The sequence below is a fragment of the Euleptes europaea genome, chromosome 18, assembly GCF_029931775.1.
Source record: "Euleptes europaea isolate rEulEur1 chromosome 18, rEulEur1.hap1, whole genome shotgun sequence".
Lineage (NCBI taxonomy): Eukaryota > Metazoa > Chordata > Lepidosauria > Squamata > Sphaerodactylidae > Euleptes > Euleptes europaea.
The window spans coordinates 5,498,687-5,516,307 of record NC_079329.1 but is presented as its reverse complement, the minus strand read 5'-3'; the positions used below and the strand labels follow the sequence as shown (position 1 = coordinate 5,516,307).

General features: G+C 43.4%; 1 protein-coding gene across 1 annotated transcript; it reads left to right on the top strand.

Moving 5' to 3' along the window:
* The first annotated feature begins 1,295 nt into the window (after positions 1 to 1,295).
* Positions 1,296 to 7,923, top strand: LOC130490221 (vomeronasal type-2 receptor 26-like). The gene is made up of 5 exons (XM_056864046.1): positions 1,296 to 1,549; positions 2,677 to 2,968; positions 4,859 to 5,086; positions 5,482 to 5,608; positions 7,022 to 7,923. The coding sequence occupies exons 1-5, from the start codon at positions 1,296 to 1,298 to the stop codon at positions 7,921 to 7,923; spliced, it is 1,803 nt and encodes a 600-aa protein (XP_056720024.1).
* The last annotated feature ends 9,698 nt before the right edge of the window (positions 7,924 to 17,621 follow it).

Here is a 17,621-nt window from a genome sequence, read left to right as displayed (position 1 = left end):
TGTGAATAAACACAGGGCCACACAACCAGTACTGAATGTGTCCTCTCACAAAGATAAAAGTACTACTGTTAACCTTGTAAACACAGAGACTGTCCACAACTAGTCTAGATACCCCAAAGCCCCAGAATGCATCTGCATCATGGAAGAAGAAGAAGGAGGAGGAGGAGGAGAAGAAGAGTTGGTTTTTATATGCCGACTTTCTCTACCAGTTAAGGGAGACTCAAACTGGCTTACAAACACTTCCCTTTCCTCTCCCCACAACAGATTGGGTGGAAAGGTGGCATAAAATATTTTCAAAATGTTTTAAAGTAATAAATAAATAAATAAAAACATGTAACCTAAGCACACAGTTGGTTTTGACTGAATGCTCAGAAAAGATTGGGAGAACCAAACAGGTAAAATTCATGAAATCCACCCCCCCCCCCCTGCAGATGTCTGCAAGAGTCTAAATGTGGCTTGCTCTTTTGAGATAAAAGAAGTTGATTTTGGGGGAAAAAACCTGGCAAAGTTATGAGAAAGTTCATTAACCAAACAAGGTTTGAGTGTGTATGTAATGTATGTATAGAAATGTCTGTCATGCTATCCACATTTTTCACTACTTTCCTTTTGACAAAATTGTTAGGATACATTTTAGAGTACCTTTCAATGGCCCCCTTCATTTTCTCATTCTGGGATGTATATATTAATGGATTAAGTAAAGTTGTTGTTTTTGTTTTAAACTGCAAAGGAATCAAATTCCTCTGGTAGTATGCATATGATATTGGAACATCTGTCAAAGATGGATTTAGGACTTAACTTTCTTGGTGGTGTTTGGTCACCATGGATATCTTGAAACCATCTCCCATTTGTTATTCCATTGAAGAGCACAAGAGACTTGTGGTCAAATCTGGAACAATCAATTAAAACAAGTTAATGTTGAATTGTGGTACCTCTGAGGCCTCAGAGCCCACTGCCGCAATTATTCCCCCTTGAATTATCCAAATTACCATAATCTGTTCCTGCGGCCAAAGCTCCAATGATTTCCTAAAGAATCTAGGAAAGAATAAGTAATCAAGCATGACAGTGGTTGCTAAAAAAAAAAAAAACCCTGTGCCAATAACATCTCGGGGAAAAGGCTAGGTGGAGGCAGGGCTGTGTTGGTTTGAACGTTCCAATTTGGCTTTGATAAGGCAGAAGAGAAACCCGAGCATTTGCAAACTCAGTCGGTGCTCATGGCTTGCCTTTGTTACCTGTTGATGCTGCAAGGAAGGTGGATGCATTTCTTAGTACGAAAAGTATTGGCAAGAGTTCTGGGGATGAGCCCAGGAGGATTGGCATCCGCAGAGAAATTTTGTCATCAGATGGTGGTGTTCATGATCTTGCCACTTCTATTGACCCCCACGGCAGTCAAACCAGACAAGTGCCCTCTGAAAAGTGCCCTTCCTGATCTACATGAGTTGTACCAACCAGGGAACTTCCTCATCGGTGGGATTGTTTCTCAGATTGCTTATGTCTATTCTGACCTTGACTTCAAGAAGAATCCTTCACCAGACTTGTTTGAGGTGCCCAAGTAAGGCATTATATCCTCCAGTCTTTCTTTGTGCTCAGTTCACAACCCCCAAGAGTCATTTATACACTATAGTCAGGATACTCAAAGAAAGTGCTCCCAAATTTGCATCCCTTTCCCTCCCCAACACTCATCCAGTCATTCTGTGGCTTTTGTGCACTGTTGTGTGTTGTAAAGTATATTGACTTTCTTCTCCCACAATGGAACATTTTGGATAGCAGGGCCAGTAGAATGAATGAATGCATGGTTGCATGAATAGATGAATAAATGAATGAACAAATAAATATATGAAAAGCACCAAAACTGGATAGTTTATGTGCCATTTCTATACAGTGGAAGTTGGAACCATTTTCAATTATGTAATGTAACTCACAGACATCCACACACACTGATTAAGGGGGGGGGGACTTGTTCAAAAGCCAGCTTGATTAGGAGACATAGCCACCCTAAAAATGAAGATTTGTATCTCACATTTTTGGATTCATGGCCCTTCTGTTACTAGTAAGCCAACCTTTGCTTTGTAGGACACGGTATTTATTTAATAAGTTCATTTGGAATAATAAGAAACGTAGAACGCAATGTAGGATAACTCAACAATCTTGCCCAAAAAGAGAAATAGCAGTATCCAATGTTGAAAAATACTGGTATGCCTCCAGATTGAATGCAATGTAGATTTAAAGCATCCAGTAGGTGTGCTAGTTCTGTCAGTGAAAGCATTTGTGCAGACCTTCGATTTTGGGAGTGCCTAGACCTTGGATAGATCTGTGGTTAATAAGACTGGTAGATTTTATTAAAGATCAAAGGACTTTGATATACATGGAAGCTATATAGAAAGCAAGCAAGATTTATCTTCTGGAATATCAATGACTTGAAATGAGATGTTTTATAGAAATTAAATCGGCATAAATGGAATCATTGTATTCTTTGAAAAGGCTTTCTTAATGAACCAGAAATAAAACTCAAAGGATTGTCTATATAAATATCAGTATACATTATTAATACATATAGATAAAATATTGAAATATATCCTTATATTGAATTAATTCAGTCTGAGACAAAATGAGCAATGGTGTGATAAAATAGGGGGCTTTACAGAATTCTCTGATAAAGTAATACTTCTGTGTCTATAGTGTCATGACAAAGTTCTACCAACACGTCCTGGCCTTGGAATTCGCCATCAGTGAGATCAATGAGAATTCAAGGATCTTACCCAATGTGACGCTCGGCTTCCACATCTCTGACAGCTACAATGATGCAAGAGTGACCTACCGTAGCACTCTGGAGCTCATCTTCAAGATTCGTAGAAATTTCCCAAATTATAAGTGTGACGCTGATAAAAACCTGATGGCTTTTGTTGGGGGGCTTTCCTCTGATACTTCTTTTCAAATGGCAGACATCTTAGGTCTATATAAGATTCCACAGGTAGGATTAATATACTGCTGTGTGGAATATCACTCCCCCCCCCCCCCCGGATTCAATGAGTTGTTTTGTGAAGGAGAGAGAGGTATAACAAGTTGCAAAATGAAGTTTGTGTGATTTGAAGAAGTACAAAAATTAGTCAGGTTTACTTCAGACAGGCAAGAAGTATCAGGAAGTACAAGTCAGAATAAGGTGCTTCTAGGAGATTTCTTCCCTGTAACCATTTCTGATAAGCTCATGCTGTTGTGCCGGTTCCTCTGCTTCAAACGAGGCATGAGAACTCACGGGTGAAGTTGGCCGGTGCCCAGGGGTGAGACTTACAAATGAGTTTTGCCTTTTCTGTATGAGGGAAACACACCCTGCTGAGATGTGCTGAGAATGAGATCTGTCAGGACCTGCTGCTCACTGTTAGGGGCTGAGCAGGAATATGTTGGATCTCCTCAAACTGGTTTATGAAGGGGGAAGGGAAGGTGATTGTAAGCTAGTTTGAGTCTCCCTTAAGTGGTAGAGAAAGTTGGCATATAAAAACCAACTCCTCCTATGTTGTTATCTTTTATCTTCAATTGGGGAAGGGGGGCTGGTAGAAACAACAACATATTTCCGGCTACAGTTTTATTTTTTTGTAACTCAATACTTGATGAAATTATCCACCTCCTTCAGCAACTATTCATTGCGCAAAGAGGCCCAAGCATGGCAACCCTCCTTCCACTTTATCCTAGAGTATCTCTACCTTCCTTTCAGCTTACATATGGCTCATTTGCCCCAGTGAGGAGGGATACAAAACATTGCCCTGCCTTTTACCGCATGGTCTCAAATGAGGAACACCAGTATATGGGGATTATCCGGCTACTTCAGCATTTCAACTGGATTTGGGTCGGAGTGTTTGCTGTGGATGATGACAATGGAGAACATTTTTTGACCGTCCTGGAGCAATTGCTTTCCAAAAATGGCATCTGTTCAGCCTTCACTGAGCGATGCCCAAGCAGTCTTGGCTGGTACAACATAGTTGGTAGTCTTAATCAGCACATCTCAAATGTATATCGACCTTTCAGAGAGAGCACAGCCAATATATATATCTTCTATGGAGAGTCCAACACCTTGCTAATATTCATCACTCATATGTTCCTAGGAGATTTGCAATATAAAGAAAATGCCGCCTACAGCAAAGTGTGGATTTTGACAAGCCAGGTTGATTTCGCATTAGTGGGTGGCCAAAAGTATTGGGATTTCCAATATTTCCATGGTGCAATTTCCTTCACAGCTCACTCGAATGAGGTAGCTGGATTTCAGAAATTTCTTCAGGGCATAAACCCTACTTGGAAAAAAGATCATTTTCTCCAGCTCTTTTGGGAACAAGCATTTGATTGTACAAATCCCCAGGAGGCAATGGAGATCATGGATACATGTACTGGGGAGGAAAGGCTAGAGAATCTCCTTGGGGCTATGTTTGAAATGTGCATGAGTGGTCATAGCTATAGCATCTACAATGCCATCTATGCTGTGGCACATGCATTAGATGCCATGTACTCATCGAGATCCAACTACGGAGCAATGCTGGGGAGGAAAAAGGTTGACTTTCAAGATCTTCAACCTTGGCAGGTAATCTCTTCACCATAAAAATGCTGCTGTTTCCATCAGCAGCTGGAAGACAATATCCAGCTTGGTCCAGCCAGAACTACTGCTGACCAAATGTTGCTGTAATTATTCCTTGGCGTTTGGGGGGAAGGGAGTTTCACTTCTTTCTAAATTCTCTGTCTGAATAGAAATATATCTATCCAGTGTCGCGTAGTGGTTTAGAGCAGTGGTTTGGAGTGGTGAAGCCTGATCTGGAGAACCGGGTCTCTATCTATCTAATCTACAAATGTCATTATTCTCCTTCTCTTTTTCGACTAGCTCCATCCAATTCTTCAAGGCATTTTGTTTAATAACTCAGTGGGAGAAACCATATCTTTTAATACCAAGAGAGAAATGGGAGCTGGGTTTGACATTACAAACTTCATTGCGTTCCCAAACAAATCCTTCCTCAGAGTGAAAGTTGGAAGGGTGGATCCCAGTGCTCGAGAAGGAAAAGCATTCATCATTCAAGAAGATTTGATTTCATGGCCCAGAAGTGTGAACCAAGTATGGGTAAAAGGGTATTTTGGTGGGCTACTCCACTCTTCGGATGGGTGATTTGGGTGCTGGGAGTTTCCTTTGCTCTGTATCTTGACCTTTTTCTATCTTTGATTAGGATGTGTATCATTAACAGCTTTGGGATACAAAAACATTTTTAAAAACATCTTTTTAATTGTAGAGCCTTCAGTTTTTTTACTCCCATTCACTTTTCTTCAACTAAACACCAGCATGCAAAAATTATGTCTGTTGAGACAGGAAAAGGGCTTGCCAGATGTTCTGAACCCTTCTGTCCTTTTAATTAAGCTGTCTACATGTTTATTTCTGTATCAATTAATGAGCAAGAAATTAATTTCTTCTGCCCAAACTTTGTTTCATGTGTTTTCCCCCTTGGGGGAGGTTAGGGGCTGCCCCTCTCATTGTGCAATGATTACTGCCAGCCTGGCTATCACAAGAGGAAGAAGGAAGGGGAGAAATTTTGCTGCTATGATTGTGTTACATGTCCACAAGGGAAGATTTCAAATCATGTGGGTAAGTGATAGAGTACACAGGCATTCTGTGTGGATTCAGATGCAACCATTTAGCAAGATGTATGGATTCCTTTGCCCTGACTTGGGTGGCCCAGGATAGCCAGATCTCATCAAATCTCAGAACCTAAGCAGGGTCAGCCCTGGTTAGTATTTGGATGGGAGACCTCCTAGGAACACCAGGGTTGCTATGCAGAGGCAATATCAAACCACCTTTTTAAATTTCATTTTGATGTGATTATAAATCAAACTGATTTCTGCCAGGTGTTGTCAGGGCTACATCTTACAAACACTGTGTGAAAAGGCTACAGCATGTAGAAGGGAAGATTTATTACACAACAACAACAACAAAAATCACAAAGCAAGAGAATAACAGTCCGTCCTAAATGTGTGGCAGGACATGGTCTTGGTTTGGTCATGGGAGAGACCTCCACATGATACCTTGGGTTGTCTACCAACCTACTATGCCATGCAAAAGGGAGAGAGGGAGGGATCTCTGGGGGTAAGTAACCATGGGTACATGGCCAATTGGGCAGTTTGCGGAATGGAGAAGGAAACAGGGAGATTGGGGAAATTGGATGAAATGGAGCAATCTTGCAGGGAAGAACATACAAAAGGACTAGGTTGATAATGACTTAAATGGTAGATTAAAGATGAAAGCATGTGGGACAGCTTTCAGCTCCATTCTACAACTGAATACCTTACCTTCCAGGTCTGCCTGTCCCCTCATGTCCTTCTTGCAAGCATTGGTAATCACCTGGATAGCAGGCTCACACATCATGGGCCCAGGAATTTACAGGAGAGGATGGAGATGGAATTTTGTAGGTCCCTTGCTTATAACCACAAGAATATTAAATAATGAGAGAATATAAAACTGCATATTCAGATGACCATCTCCTTATATGGAACATGCATTGAGGATAGGGTTCCCAAGTGCCTGGTTTGGGCTGGCAATTGCCTGCCAACTCACAGGACTGTCTGCTGCCCCTCACCTGGCCGGTGGGTGGAAGTAGTCCAGCTGGGGGCATGGTGATCTGAGTGCGCCAGGTGCGTGCACTTTACTTCCTGCACTTCCGGGGTATCCTAGAAATCCTGATGACACTCTAGCAATGTCCCCCCAAACTCTATGATTTCCATCAAGTTTTCAAAGATAGAGCATGGTGCGCATGGCATTTCTGGGGTAAACCCAGAAATGAGGGAATTGTGCGCCCCTGAACACACATGCGCAGATTGCTGCCCCATGTTGACATGGATATGAAGTTCATGCTGGAGGCCAGGTAGGACCTGGCAACTCTATTTGAGGAGTCAGCAAAAAGAACTTCTCCCAAGAAAGGTGATCACAAGAACAGTAGGTGAATAAGTCATATGTGAATTAACACTGGTCTGGCCACTTTCTTTCTTTCTTTTTTTTTTCCAGATATGGATGACTGCGTCCTATGTCAGGAAATTCAGTACCCAAACAAGGATCAAGATCAGTGCCTTTCCAAAATGGCAAACTTCCTATCTTATGAAGAACCCTTAGGCATCTCTTTGACTTGCATTGCTGTTTCCTTATCCGTAATCACACTCTTGGTTCTAGGAATTTTTATTAAGCACAAAGATACCCCCATCGTCAAAGCCAACAACCGGGATATCAGCTACACACTTCTGATCTCCCTTCTGTTCTGTTTCCTCTGTTCTCTGCTATTCCTTGGAAAACCAAGCAAGTTAACCTGCTTGCTCCAGCAATCCACTTTTGGCATCGTCTTCTCAATGGCTGTTTCTTGTGTGTTGGCCAAAACTATCACCTTGGTGGTAGCTTTCATGGCCACCAAACCAGGGAGCAGACTGAGGAAGTGGGTAGGGAAAAGATTGGCCAACTTCATTATCCTTTCCTGCTCCCTTATTCAAGCCAGTATTTGTGTGGTGTGGCTGGGAACTTTCCCCCCTTTCCCAGATGTTGATATGCAATCATTGACTGAAGAGATAGTGATACAATGCAATGCAGGCTCCATCACAATGTTCTACATTGTCCTGGGCTACATGGGACTTCTGTCCACAGTAAGCTTGATGGTGGCATTCCTTGGCCGGAATTTGCCAGACAGTTTCAATGAGGCCAAGTTCATCACCTTCAGCATGCTGATGTTTTTCAGTGTTTGGTTGTCTTTTGTTCCGACCTACCTGAGCACCAAAGGCAAATACATGGTAGCCGTGCAGATCTTCTCCATCTTGGCCTCCAGTACTGGGTTACTAGGCTTTATCTTTCCCCCCAAATGTTACATAATTTTGCTGAATCCTCATCTGAATAACAAGGAACAGCTAATGAGGAGACACAATTAGTCCTCTGCGGTGTCTATTGAATGAAGACTGTGGGCTTTTTCTAGGAGTCAACATGGGCTCCACTTCAATCCAGACTACATACTGATCTCAAAGAAACACAAACCAATGAGTGACTAATTCATATGACTGGAAATGGAGAATGGAAATCTTCATGTCTTAAAGAAATACAAACCAATGAGTGATGATCAATGCAATCCTAAGGGCATGTGTGAATGGGCTTAAGAGGCAGCATGACCCCAGTGCTGGTGTCAATGCTACTTGCATCGTCAAAACGGGCACTTATGCCAGCACCAGGGAGCAGTGTGTCAGCTCCAGGCAGGGGGGCTGGTGCAGCCACAGCAGCAGCACATCTGTGGTGCAGGGGCTTGTGCTGGTACCAAACAGGGCATTCCTGGGGGCGAGGCTGACAATACTCATCTCCCTGAGCTCCTTCGCCTTAGGAGCGCCTCCTTTTGCCGGTGTCAACTTACGCCACCAAAATTGGTGTTGTAATAGTTTGAAGTTGCCGAGATGCTGTAACCTCTGCGGAGGCACCTGCTGGCCAAACCTGGAAATGAATATTACACATTAGAGGAAATTGTCAGCCTGAGAAATAGCAACAAGTGACTCTCACTATCTAGTGCCTTTTGTTTGACTTCGGAGAAAGAGGGGGAAATCAGATTCATAAGTGGCTCCGATTTTTTAAGTAAAAGACTGTCCTAATTTTAAAATGTTTTAGATGAAGAGTCAGACATTGAACTTGCCGTATGATGTCAGTAGAATGGAAAGATATCAGACAAGGAGGCTCTACTAGAAAATGGACAGTAGATGGCACTGGAGCCTTAGGTAAAGTGAGGAACACAGACAGATTTTTTAAGCTGTGATCTCTACATACATGGGAAAACCCCAGCGATATCACTTTCATTTCACATCATAGCTGGATTAAATTTAGCCTGTCCCCATTTGGCAACTGTGGATTGCCTTTGGAGGTCTCAAGAACCAACCTTGTAGACTGTTAGGGCTACTTCAACTCACAAGAAAATTTCTAATTGCAGTGGGGAAAAACACTTCTAAGTATTTACCAATTGATTCGTCCCGGGTCATTTTCTCTCCCATTCTTTAAATCTTCAGGAGAAAACAGGGGCTCCTTTGGGTTGGTAACTAAAGTACAGTGGTGAATGGACTTTAGAGTACAGGACATCAAGATGATAGCAGGTCTTGGAAAATGTAGTCACGACACTCACACATAGGTGAAGCCACTAGGGTTATCAACCTGGGTTGGGTAATTTGTGGATATTTGAAGGTGGGCCTCAGAACGGCAGGATTTGGGAAGGACAGGGACCTCAGCATGGTGTAATGCAATAGACCCCGCCTTCCAAATCACCCATTTTTCTCCAGGTGAACTGATCTCTGCAGTCTGGAGAATAGCTGTAATTCTGGGAGATCTCCAGCCCTCATTTGGAGATTGGCAACCCTAGCACAGACCACAGGCTAATGTGTATGGCCAGTATGGGGTAGTGGTGGTATGTTCTTAGTTCTTTCCCAGTTTTATTTTATTTCATTTCACTACAAATAATCTATCAAAAGCTCCATTCCTTGGCAGGCCAAACAGTGGTGCTGTTTACCAATAAAAATGATATCATGTTATCCAAACCCTGGGTTAGATCTAGCTGATTTTTTTTCATTCATCTTGTCCAATTCTATTACCGACTACAGCCCCCATTCCGCAGTTTGTTTACCTCCAAGGCCCATGCTTCCCAGGAGAAACCTTTCGACTGGTCCTTCTTTTTGTACCAGTAAAAAAGTTGGTTGGATCCCGCCCATAACCTATAAAGTGCATATTTCCTCTTGTAGAAGTTGGGGGTGGGGGAGAGAGAGAGAAGAAAAGATTACACACACACTCACACACACACCAGCATTCTCCTCCTAGAAAAAGCAATCCTGGCCACTGCCTTTGCAAATTCAAAAAAAAAATTAAATAGAGACTGGAAAAATAATGAGCGAAAGGAAACAAAGCAAGGAGGATCACGTTGACTGCCCACCATGGGGTGGCAGCAAAGGTCTACGCATCCCAGAAGAAGAAGTTTTCTTCTCCAGTCACTGTGAAAACCCACAGGAAGTTTCATTATTGCACTGTTGGCTGAAATTGAACTTCTATTGTTGCCTCTGTGGTCTCGAGTTTGATAAAGTGGTTTTCTGTTATTTTTTATGAGGATGGGAATATTACTTGTGTGCTATGCTGCAGGTGGCAATGTGGTACCATGGCAAGCACATTGAGGGCGCTTTCGCACATACTGAATAGCGCACTTTCAATGCACTTTCCATGCAGTTTAATAATGATTGTTTGCGAGTTGCTTTTTCACACAGTAAAATCCAGCTGCAAAGTGGATTGAAAGTGCATGATTCAGCATGTGTGAGAGCACCTTGATTCATTTAATCAAATGCTGGGTTCAGTGTGGGTGACCTTATCTTAATGGGGAGAATGGGGGAGAGGAATAAAATCAGGTTGTTTCAGGAGAAGGTGGATCTGGGTTTCAGATCTTGTGAGCTGAATACCTCCAGACCCCCAATGCTGAAGTTCAGTTCATATTGTACTGAGACTGTGTATGTAAAGTGCCCTTAAGCCACAGCCGATTTATCATGACCCAGTAGGATTTTCAAGGCAAGAGACTAACAGAGGTGGTTGCCATTGCCTGCCTCTTCATAGCGACCCTGGTACTCCTTGGTGGTCTCCCATCTGTACTAACCAGGGGCGACCCTGCTTAGCTTCTGAGTTCTGATAAGAACAGGCTAGCCTGGCCCATCCAGGTAAGGAAATTGAGAGTGTAGGGTCCCATGAAGCTGCCTTATACTAAATATAAGTTTTGTATTGTCTGCTTAGACTCACAGCAGCTGTCCAGGGTCTCAGGCTTTACCATGCTTTTCGATGGAAGAGGGGGCGACCCATTTGGGGGACCACAAAATTGGACCCCCTGTCCTAAACTTTCCAAAACTTTGGGGTTCATGCAAAGAGATTCCCTTGCAGTTATGCTGTTAATTTGGTGACTCTACCTCGAAAAATGCCCCCCCCCCCAAGAGCTCATCAAAAAATTTCCATAGGGAAAAGCCTGGGGAAAGCCAAAGCCAAAAAAAGCCGAATACCTATACAGCTTTTTAGTGACCCGCTATCCAGCTTAGACTTGATTCCCAGCTTCAATATTTGGTTTAAATTAAACCCGAAAAAACCCAAAAAGGGCTTTTTGGGGTTCATTTTTGGTTCAGGGTTTCTAATATTCACACCCCTAGTCAAGACCTTTGATGATATAATTCAACATTATGGCTTTTTTCTAGCATATTTAAAGTAGGATTGGACAAAGGACAAATGCAGATTCACCTTGACCAGAGACAATTTATATTAGAAACAGGACTTTTCAAATCAAAAGAGTGTGTTCATTAAATTCTCCTGTTCCCAACCTGGAACATGAAACAAAACTGGAAAGCCAAATAATTCACAGTGGGTAGCTGGTATCTGTATCTGAAGAAGTGAGCTGTGGCTCACGAAAGCTCATACCCTGCCAGAAAATATTTTTGTTAGTCTTTAAGGTGCTACTGGACTCTTGCTCTTTTCTACTACTGGAAAGCCAAAGGTATTGCAGAAATAACCCAACTAGCTGTCAGAAGGACAGATGGGAAGAAACAAATGATGGGAGAAGGGGCAATACTGAAATGCAAACTAGAGTGCTTGTCTTGGATTATTTAAGAACTTGTGGCTTATTAACTGCCTTGTCCGCTGCAAATATCAAAAACGAATTCTGCTGAACCTAAGGCAAAGATCTAGTGGTGTCATGCGGTTTTTCAATAACTTTTGCTTGGTTCTCTGGCTGTCATTCTTAGGTGAGTAACAGCAGCACAGGTTCTGACATTACATTGATTGATGGATCTGATTCCCGGATGTTACGAGTTCAATTCCCCAGCATCATACAAAACTATTTAATTTTTTTTAATGAAAATATTTCTAAAGCTTATTTTAACTTATTTTTAAGCTTCCTTGATGAAGTGTGAAGGTGTCAGTAAATGTAAATCCACACTGAAAACTGGAATCTGGGTTTTTTAATAACATTCAGCATTTTTTAACGAATTAATGTGCATTTACAGCAACCAAGTGAAAAGTAGAATTCAAACTCACATTTTTAAAATTCAAATTGTTCTAGTTTGGTATCAGATTTAATGATGCCGTCATTGTCTTCCATGACCCAAAGATCTTTCCCCATATTAACTATATGGTCAATGAGAGATTGCCATCCTGCTTCAGGGTCACTAATTTTCAGGTCACAGAATGGGGTTTGTTCATGTGAGATCAAATACGGGATCATCTTGTGACTACAGATATTGTGTTTTTATGATGTACTGTGTTTTATTTGGAATATTGTTGATTTTGTTGTTTTGGACGTGAGCTGCCCTGAGCCCGACTTTGGTTGGGAAAGGGCAGGATAAAAATCTAATAAATAAATTGAATAAATGAATGGATCAACATTCTAATTGTGAATTTGAGGATATGTGGCATATGGTTCTGCTTCGAACGCTTCCCATCCGCAATTCTAATACTGCTCTTTTTCTTTTTAAAATCAGGTTCTTCTGAATCAGTCACTTTGACTCAGCCTGCAAAAGCTGAAGCTTCACCTGGAAGCTCCGTGACTCTGGACTGTGTGGTATCGGGATTCAATATCAATGATCACCACATGCACTGGGTCCGGGAAGCCAAGCAGAAAAGCTTGGTATACATAGCAGGTTTCAGGACTGGATACACCACACCCATTGGCAATGAATTTAAGGGCCGTGTGACCCCCTCCACAAGTGGCTCCACAGCCAAGCTGAAAATAGACTCTCTGAGAGCTGAAGATACTTCCACGTACTACTGTGCTCGAGAACCCACATTGACCCAAGATGGGGTCTTCTCCATACAATATCCTCCAGGGGACCAGGAACATCTTAGCCACTGTACTTCCTGATTTCCTCCCCTTCTTCTTCCTTTCAGTTCTTTAAGTTCCTGATTTAAACAGAGTTTAGATGAGAGCAACTGGGGCAGCCCTGGGCTTTTGGAACTCACATGAGCCACCCCTAAGATCTTTGGAGAAAATCTAGGATGCACCTGTGAGATATATATACGTATATATATTGCTATAGTCATTGACAGACAACACAACTGAAAATGTCCTTCTCTGTCATGCAAAGCTCCAAGAGAACTTGGTCTATCTCTTTGTCATCTCATGTGTGTGTGTGTGTGTGTGTGTGTGTGTAAAGTGCCTTCAAGTCGACTTATGGCGACCCCTTTTGGGGTTTTCATGGCAAGAGACTAACAGAGGTGGTTTGCCAGTGCCTTCCTCTGCACAGCAACCCTGGTATTCCTTGGTGGTCTCCCATCCAAATACTAACCAGGGCTGACCCTGCTTAGCTTCTGAGATCTGACGAGATCAGGCTAGCCTGGGCCATCCAGGTCAGGGCTTGTCATCAAATACCTTCGGAGATATTCAGCAGTGATGCATAACAGTCAAAATCTGTGGTCTGAATGAGTCCCACTGTGAAGAGGCTTAGCATCAGTGGTTCTAGAGGCATGGGAAAAGAGTTACGACTGATCAGTAGAGAGACACTCTGAATGCAGGGGAAAGCAGAAAAAAATAAAATACTAAGTACAGCGTTAGGTTAGGTTTCTTCTGCAGAATCCGGTTCACGCATTTGCTCTGCTCTACTGTCCTTTCTCATGAAGGATCAGATGTCTTTGCACAGAAAAACATAATTTTAAAGGTGCATAGGGAAAAAATAATGAGAGGAAGGAAACAAAGCAAAGAGGATCACACTGACTGCCCATCATGTGGTTGCAGCAAAGATCTACACATCCCAGGAGAAGAAGTAGCTTTCTTCCCCAGTCACTCTGTGAAAACCACAGGAAATGTCATTATTGCACCTCTAGCTGTAATTAAACTTCTATTGTTGCAGGCTAGCCCGGCCCATCCTGGTCAGGGCACTAGGGTCTCAGGAAGCTGTCTTATACTGAATCAGACTCTTGGCTCACCAAGTTTACTATTGTTTACTCAGACTGGCAGCAGCTCTCCAGGGTTTCAGGCTGAGATCTTTCACATCACCTATAACCGGATCCTTTTTAGCTGCCCTCACTTCAAAAAGGATGTGGACAGAATGGAGCAGGTACACAGGAGAGCAACATGGCTGATCAGGGACCTGGAGACCAAATCCTACGAGGAAAGGCTGAGGGACTTGGGAATGTTTAATCTGGAGAAGAGGAGGTTGAGAGGGGAGATGATGTATTTGAAGTAGGGCTGTTGAAAAAAAATCGGTAAAGTTCGGCTTCGGCGAAATTCGGCCCTTTTTAATTCGGGATGTGCCAAAGTCCGAACTCCCCCCGCTTCTGATCTGTGAAATTCGGTGCCTAGTTCGAGGAAAAATTTGGCCGAATAAAGTCATTAAAAATGCATTTGCGCCTTTCCGCAGCTCCAGGGGGGCATTTTGGGGGGTAGAGGTCTCAAACATTCAGGGTAGCTTGAGTGGATGCTTCTTGCAAGAACCCCCAAGTTTTGTAAAGATAGGGTCAGGGGATCACGAGATGTGGGGCCTGGAAGAGGTTGCCCCCCCAAATCGCCCACAGGAATAAAGCCACTTAAAGCACATTGGCGCTTTTCTGTGGCTCCGGGGGGGGGCATTTCTGGGGGTAGAGGTCTCAAACTTTCAGGGTAGCTTCAGAGGAGCCTTCTTGGAAGAACCCCCAAGTTTTGTAAAGATGGGATCAGGGGGTCCCGAGATATGGGCTCCCCCCTTTTCCCTATTGGGATGAATGGGATCAACCGATCCTGTGCCTCTCAAGAGCAGCAAATCCAAGGCAAAAGCTCCCGTGCTAACCATTGCAATGCAAAGCAACACGCGAGCGACCATGGAAAGGAACAGAGGTGTACTAGGCTAGCTATAGTAAAAAGGAAAAAAGGAGAAGGTGACTTGGACCGTGCAAATGTATTGTGAAAGTCAGATTTTGCAAAAACATTTTTGAGTGAGCAGCAAAACACACCGTGCAAAAAAACCCCCAGAGTTTGTGTTTTCTGCCCTGCTCCTTCTTCTCATAGTGGAGGGACACTCCCCCCTTATGCAAACGACCCCACCAAACTCAAGCAAGTCTCACCAGCACCACCACCCCCACCTCTCCAACCAATACGGTGCCACGGTGCACCCCCCAAACGGGGAAAAAATCCAAGACGCAGGGGATCTCACGCAAGCTGCCCCATTGCATTCAACCCCAGGCTAGGGACAAAAACAGGGAAAAACACCAAGGAGGAGGCACGGCCTGGGTGCCGAGCGGAGAGAGACTCACTAGCTGCCGCACAGACTCAACTTTAAACTTTAAAACTTTAAAAGCAGTACACACACTCCCACAGAGGTGAGCGGTCACACACCCCTCAGCAGAATGGGCGAAAGCCTCCTTTGGCTCCCCCCCCCACAGAAACTGCCCTCCACAGACTCTGCATCCCCCCCCCATATACACACGGGAAAAAATTATAGATTAAAGCCCCAAAAGGGGTCTTACTGTGGATGTCTTCTGTTCCATCAGGAGGGTCTGGGAGGACTGGGTAATCCAATATGATTCCATTTAAGCACAGGAGGTTTTGCCTTGGATTTGCTGCTCTTGAGATGCACACAGGATCTGCTGATCCCATTCATCCCAATAGGGAAAAGGGGGGACCCCATATCTCGGGATCCCCTGATCCCATCTTTACAAAACTTGGGGGTTCCTCCAAGAAGGCTCCTCTGAAGCTACCCTGAAAGTTTGAGACTTCTACCCCCAAAAACGTGCACCTGCAGTCATGGAAAGGAGCGAATGTGCACACGAACCCCCCCCCACGGGGATTTCTCTCTCACACATACAGATACTCTCTCTTTCTCTCCCCAGGCCGCGCAGCAGCTGGGCTCACGTGCTCAATCGCGACTGATTGGCCAGAAGAAGACCCTGCTTGGCCACTGATTGGCTGCAGGAGAATGCTGCTTACTAACTGACGGTTATGCTGCTGTGCCGAACCCCAAATTTGCTGAATTTATTCACCGAACACCTGAACTCACTGAATTCGGCTCCCCGAACTTCCCGCCTTTTTTGAATTCGGCTCCATCTGAACTAAAAACCGCCTAATCGGGAGAAATTCGGCTGTTTTTCGGTTCAGGATGAACTGAATCGACAGCCCTAATTTGAAGGGCTGTCACTTAGAGGAGGTCAGGGGGCTGTTCCTGTTGGCAAGAATGGGTTGAAATTATGAATGGAAAGGTACCGGCTGGATATTAGGAAAAGTACAGTACGTATCCCTCCTCCACTTGGTGTAATTTCCAGCCCAAAATATGGCCCTCCTGATCTTTAAAAGGACATTCCTGCATGTGATGTATGACTGTAAGGAAAGCAAGTTAGGTCAGGGGAGCCTAGGCCCAACTAACCCAAAAATGTAATGTGTAGTTCTCTCTCTCTCTCTCTCTCTCTCTCTCTCTCTCTCTCTCTCTCTCTCTCTCTCTCTCTCTTTCTCTCTCTCTGTCTCTGTCTCTGTCTCTGTCTCTGTCTGTCTACCTCAGTTATGCCTCATCTTTCTCCCCAATGGTGCTGCAAAGCTGATTGCATCATTTGTGCCTGTCTGCCATTTTATCCTCACAACAATACTGTGAGGTAGGTTAGGCTAACTGGCCCAAGGTCACTCAGCAAGCTTCCATGGAAGAGTACAGGTTCATACCTCATTCCCCCAGATCCTAAACCAATGCTCTAACCTCAAGTACTACACTGTCTCTCAGAATTATTGGTCCATCCATTCCAGGATTGTCTACGCAATCTATCAGTGACAGTCCAAGGTGCTGGACAGACATCTCTCCCCACTCTGCTATCTAGCTGGAAATACTAAGGATTTAACTTAAAAAAACCTTCTATATGCATTGTCTGGGAAGTACCATTGGAGCCATGGTGCCATACTAGGGAGGCTATGGATGTGGAAATGAGAAGAAGCAAGCTGCTTTGGGCAACCCCCATCAGGTACTCCATGCAGGAGAGAGCAAAGGCCATCACATCCCTTTGTTCCATGTTCCAAACACCACCAGCGACTCCCTGCCTTTAAAAAATGACATTCTGTTTCTTTCTAGCAATTTTTGTAAGTATTATTGGACAAAGGACAAAGGCAGATTCACCCTGATCAGAGATGACTGATATTAGAAAGTGGACTTTTTCTAATCAAAAGGGTGTGTTCGTGAAATTCTCCTCCTCCCCTCCTGGAACATGAAAGAAAACTGGAAAACCCAAGGCATTGCTTTAATAACCCGACTGGCTGTCAGAAGGAGAAGAAACAAATGACGGGAGAAGGGGCACTACTGAAATGCAAAGTAATGTGCTTGTCTTGGATTATATAAGGACTTGTGGCTTATTGGCATCCTAGTCCACTGCAAATATCAAAAACACATTCTGCTGAACTTAAGGCAAAGATCAAGTTGGTGTCATGTGGTTTTTCAATAACCTTTGCTTGGTTCTCTGGCTGTCATTCCTAGGTGAGTAATAGCATCATGCAAAGCACTCTGTTAAAAAGTTTTAAATGAAAATAATTTTTAGAAGCTTATTTTAACTTATTTTCAAGCTTCTGCAATGAAATGAGAAGGTTTCAATATATATGTACATCCACTTGGACAACTGAAATCTGGGTTTTCAAATAACATTGGAAAATATA

Bases quoted from the DNA above. Each gene is read 5' to 3' on its own strand.
- LOC130490221 (XM_056864046.1), top strand. From the start codon at position 1,296: ATGAGCCCAGGAGGATTGGCATCCGCAGAGAAATTTTGTCATCAGATG. The intron at 5,087-5,481 runs GTATGGGTAAAA...GGGGGAGGTTAG, and splicing joins GGCCCAGAAGTGTGAACCAA to GGGCTGCCCCTCTCATTGTG. The intron at 5,609-7,021 runs GTAAGTGATAGA...TTTTTTTTCCAG, and splicing joins GAAGATTTCAAATCATGTGG to ATATGGATGACTGCGTCCTA.